Here is a 5,668-nt window from a genome sequence, read left to right on the forward strand (position 1 = left end):
TTCAAGATTAAACAGCTTTTGATTTTAGAAACAATCTGCATAAGGTAAAGAACCTCAGAATAGTCAAGGTGAGGTGAGGATTAGGGAAAAAAGGTCTGCGTTAAACCCTCATCCAAAAATAAAAACTTAAAATTCTCTTTCTGATTAGGGGAGAAAACACTAGAGCTTGGACAACTCAGTGAAAACACACACACACACTAAAGCAAAGTATTAGATCTTCTTCAAATATTTCTCCCTCCTCAAGAAAATGTTTTTCTTCTCAAGGTATTCCTCAGGGCAACTTTGACATCCTTATTCCTCAAGCTATAGATTAATGGGTTTAACATAGGCACCACAATGGTATAGAACAGGGAGGACACTTTCCCTTGGTCAAGAGGCAAAAGGGAAGGTGGTTTGAGATACATGAAAGCCCCAGAACCAAAGAAAAGAGAAACCACAATTATGTGGGAGCTACAGGTACAAAAGACTTTGGACCTGCCCTCAGTGGAGCTAATATGGAGAATGCTGGAGAGTATTAGAGCATAAGAGATAAGGATGGTGACAATGGGCATTCCGATGCCAATGGCTACAACAATAAATACCACCAGCTCATTCACATAGCTGCTGTTGCAGGAGAGCTCAAGGAGAGGAAGGATGTCACACATGAAATGATTGACAAGGTTGTCAGCACAGAAAGTCAAACTCATTATGCTTCCCGTATGGGCCATAGCACCCAAAAAACCCATCACATAGACACCTAACAAAAGGAGAAAACAGACCTGCGGAGACATGGTGACCGTGTACACCAATGGTTTACAGATGGCAACATAGCGGTCATATGCCATTGCTGAGAGAATGAAGCACTCAGAGATAACAAAGAAGCACAGAAAAAAGAATTGAGTCATACATCCTACGTGCAAGATGATGTTCCTCTTTGAGACAAAACTCATCAGCATTTTGGGGGTGATGGTAGTGGAGTAACAGAAATCAATTAAAGAGAGGTTAAAGAGAAAAAAGTACATGGGTTTTTGCAGATGAGAGTTCAGCCCAATCAGAGTAATCAAGCCCAGATTCCCCACGACAGTGATCACATAGAAGCAGAGAAATGAGAAGAAGAGAGGGATCTGGAGTCCTGGCTGGTCTGTTAAGCCTGCAAGGATAAACTCTGTCACAGAAGAATTCTTGGTTGCCATTGTCCTCTTGGGCACTCTGTGGGGATAACAGAAAGGAACCACTTAGAGGGAAAGAAATAACAATGCTAACATCACAGCATGTGTCTCCCCAAACCCACACCTTCTTGGGAATGAAATCCACAGAGAGAGACTTAAATTATGGTAGAAAAGGCTTTACTGTTTGCTGTGGATCTGTCCTTACAGCACCAAGTGACTTGAACTGTCCAGAGTACACATGAGGGTAAACTTTGTCTCCAGGTTGAGACCTGTTGCTGCTGTGGAGAAAGGTAACAAAAACAAGGTGAATTACCTTTAGATCTTTAAGTCAGTACCTTTTCTGTGTCCTGCCATCTTGTGTCTCTGCTTCAGTTGCTGAAATCTGGGCCTCTTCTCTGAAGAGAGTCCTGACAGGCAGAAGTCACTGTAATTCTCATCAGAGCTTCCACCTCTCCATCAGGTTCTGGATCACAGCAAGAAGATGACTAGTCAGTAATTTGGAGAAAGGCTGGTCTTGAGAGAGATTTAGAGCAGTTGCCCAATAGAGATTTGTAGTTACCATCAAATTTACACTCCTTGAGAGTATAAAAAACAAAAACTCATTGCGGTCGAGTTGATTCCAACTCATAGCAACCGTATACTACAGAGTAGAACTGCCCCATGGGGTTTTTAAGGAGTGGCTGTTGTTTTTGACCTACCATGCTCTTAACCACTATGCCACCAGGGCTCCATTAGAATATAGGGGAGAAGAATTAGAGAAGTCTCCTTTCTTGTCAGAGCCAGGAGTAGTGCAATTAATTCCTGGAGTGAATTTAACTATGAATAAATTATTGAATGTGCTCTTTTGTTTTCTCAAGAGCTCTTAGCTCCAGTGGCTGTACATTTTAATAATAATCTTTTAAAGCTAACATTTATTTAGCAATTACTATGAGAGGCTATGAACTAAATGCTATGTGACAGTATTATTAATCCAGTTTCACTGAGATATATAACTAGCCCAAAGTCACAAAACTACTGGTTTGCAGCCAGAAGGGGAACTTAGACAGCCTGACTCCCATGCTTTGTGCTGTTACCTGATAGATCAGGCCAGGCAGGCACCCGTCTTCCTTTAGTTCAGAGCCACAGCGCTATACTCTACTCTTAACCACAATTGTTTTGGGAAGGGAAATGGGGCTATTGAATAGATGGCATCTTTGAGGTCAGAACACTCTTTTCCCAGTTCTGATCAAAGATAAGAACCTATAATTTATTTTGTAGCTCTGCACTGAAGAACACAATTTCTAATTGCTTCTTTACCCAAAGGCTTCTTTCTAGGCTGCAGGGAAAAGAGAGCATCTTTCCCTAACCAGTGGATAACAGGTGATTTAAGTTTTATTTTGAATTACAAATTCTGATAAACTGATTATTAAAACAGAGACTCCCTAAGGATCATCACCTGAGATTACCTTCCCTAAGGAAAAAGAAATGTTTGTTTATACCCTTGATATTTTTTGATTTGGCTTTTATGGACTTAACACTTTCATTCAAGTAACATCTATTCAGCACTATTAAGAAAAAAAATCATTGTGAAAAACATAATTATCATTACCGTTTGCTGAGTGCACAACACTGTACAAGACACAAAACCCTTATACTAATGCCTGGCACCACAATCCAAAAAAACTATCCAAATGTAATCTTGTTCATTCCTCACAATAGTGATACCCATTGACTCAGAGAGACAATATGTTTCAGAGCCCACACTCATGCCTACACCTGTCTGACTTCAAGTCCCTTATTCTTAACCACTAGACTAAACTACCTCTTGATGAGAGCTACTGAAACAGGGTCCTTGCCTTCGTAGATCTGAAAGTCTTCACAGAAATCGAAATAGACTCATTGACTCGCATAAAAAGAAGTGTTTAGAACCAGAAATGGTAGTTTAGAAGAGCACATTCAATAATTTATTCATACTCTCATTCATTCCAGGAATTAATTGCACTACACCTAGCTAACAAGAAAGGAGACTTCTCTGAATCCTCCCCCCTATTTTCTCATGGAATATAAATTTGATGGTAACAAAGAATCCCCATTGGGCAACAGGTCTCAACCTCTGCCAAGACCAGCATTTCTCTAAATTGCTAACTAGTCAAAATTTCCCTCGACAACCCCTGCTCCCACCCACATTTCCTGAGCACTTCTCTCAACTGACTTTTAAGGTACTCAAAGCTCACAAGTTGAATCCCAGTACATTAAATTCCCAAGAAAGTGTAACACAAAAATTTTTTCTTCTTTGGTTTGCTTTTGTCTCCCTCTGTCTTCCATTTATCACCCCCAAATTCTGCCTTGACAAAAATTATCTATCCTATATCTCAATTTCTCAGACACTTGCTTATTTTCTCTGACACTAAACAAACTCATAAAATTTTAGCCCTTGAAAAACCCAGGAAACAATCTAATCCAGTGTTTCCCCAAATGTGACTAGTCATAACAATTACCTAGGGTGCTTGTTAAAAAGAAATTCTGAGCTCCACCCTGACTTGCTGAATCAGAACTTCCAGAAGTAGGGATATTGTAGCCATATTTTTTTAAACTTCTCAAGGGAACCCAATGCCAGAAACTTATGGATCCACAGGACTAATATTTCTCCTCATCTTACAAAAAGAGAGTAAGGTCCAAAGAAGTTTAATGACTTGCCAAAAGCCACAGATCTAGTTTCAGTGTCTAGGTTACCAATAACACCTAGAGCTCTGTTCGTGAGCTTATATGACCATCAGATTGGCTGGAATACTAGGTACAAGTAATAAAAAAATAAAGGATCAGACTCCTGATTCCAGGTATCATGAAGTAGCTTTTATATTACTTGCCCTCTAGCCATAAACAACAATAATATTTGGAAATATATATATATAAACAGTTATTTTCAAGCTTTGGAAAGCTGACACCACAGGGCTTCATTCCTTCAGACAAGGCAAGAAACTTAGGTGACTACCACATTTCACCCACCTTTCTCCCTGGGGCAACTTCCAAACCAGGTACAGTGAAGCAGAGCCAAAAAAGAAAACCACAATGGTCACAGGCTCTGTCACTATATTAAAGAAATATCAGAGTTCAGGGATATTAAGGCACCTGGAATTTGTGAGACAAGGTATTGAGGGGAAAAAGCCACAGAAAAGGACTTTCAAACATCTGCATAATGTAATCCTTTGGGTTCCTCATTGGATCCTAAAGTTTGTATGTTCAGGGCAAGATGTCACAAAGCCTAGCAGAAAACACCTACTAGGGGGCTAATGACTGAACAGAGATCAGAGACATTGCATAGTACTAGGGAGATGATGGGATTCTGACTTAGAAAAAGTGAAGAAACTTTGAGGAACAAGCTTGGTAGAAATATGAAATCCCAGAAAAGCCATAACCTAGAAGTATAAACTAACCCCTTCGAACAAGGGCAAAACTGAAAAGACCTATCATAACAAAGACTCAACCCAAAGCTTAACAGGATGAAGGTGAGCTGCTAGCAAATTAACTGCATCTCAGAACAAAATTCAACATTCCAGAGGAGGATAACATAATCCACAGTCTCTACAACATATCTATGATATTCAGCATAAAATAAAAAAATGGTTAGACATCATACATGAAGAAAGCAAAACGTCATTAAAAAGTGAGGAAAGAAAGAAAAGACCAAAATGGATGTCAGAAGAGACCCTGAAACATGCTCTTGAAAGTACAGCAGGTACAGCAAATGGAAAAAAAAATGATGAAGTCAAACAGCTAAACAGAAGATTTCAAAGGGTGGCTGGGGAAGACAAAGTAAAGTATTATAATGACATGTGCAAAGACCTGAAGTTAGAAAACCAAAAAGGAAGAACACCTCAGCATTTCTCAAGCTGAAAGAAGTGAAGGGAAAATTCAAGTCTCGAGTTGCAATGTTGAAGGATTCCACAGCAAAATATTAATAACACAGGAACCATCCAAATCAGATGGAAGGAATACATAGAGTCAATGTACCAAAAAGAATTCGTCGACATTCAACCATTTCAGGAGGCAGCGTATGATCAGTACTAAAGGAGGAAGGCCAAGCTTCACTGAAGGCATTGGCGAAGAAACAAGGCTGCTGGAATTGATGGAATACCAACTGCGATGTTTCAACAAAGGGATGCAGCAATGGAGGTGCTCACTAGTCTATGCCAAGAAATGTGAAAGACATATATCTGGCCAACCAGCTGGAAGAGAGCCATGTTTATGCCTATTCCAAAGAAAGGTGATTCTAACAAATGAGGAAATTATCAAACAATTCTTAAATTAAGTCTACCTTAATTCATAAAGAGCCCTCGTGGTGCAGTGGTTAAATACTCTGATGCTAACTGATAGGTCGGCATTGGAACACATCAGTCGCTCAGCAAGAGAAAAAAGTAGCAGTCCACGTCCTTAAAGACTACAACCTTGGAAACCTGATAGGGTAGTTCTGCTCTGTTCTACAGGGTTGCTATGCGTCGGAATCAACTTGACAGCACACAACAACCTAAATTAATCTATGC

At 39.7% G+C, this 5,668-nt stretch overlaps 1 protein-coding gene across 1 annotated transcript; it reads right to left on the reverse strand.

The window, feature by feature from the left end:
- Positions 1-239: 239 nt before the first annotated feature.
- LOC126060742 (olfactory receptor 8B12) lies at positions 240-1,172 on the reverse strand. Its single transcript, XM_049856992.1, has one exon. The coding sequence runs from the start codon at positions 1,170-1,172 to the stop codon at positions 240-242; it is 933 nt and encodes a 310-aa protein (XP_049712949.1).
- Positions 1,173-5,668: the final 4,496 nt, after the last annotated feature.

This window comes from Elephas maximus, chromosome 17 (assembly GCF_024166365.1).
Source record: "Elephas maximus indicus isolate mEleMax1 chromosome 17, mEleMax1 primary haplotype, whole genome shotgun sequence".
Classification (NCBI taxonomy): Eukaryota; Metazoa; Chordata; class Mammalia; order Proboscidea; family Elephantidae; genus Elephas; species Elephas maximus.

Coding starts and splice junctions, on each gene's coding strand:
- LOC126060742 (XM_049856992.1), bottom strand. CDS start 1,172: ATGGCAACCAAGAATTCTTCTGTGACAGAGTTTATCCTTGCAGGCTTA.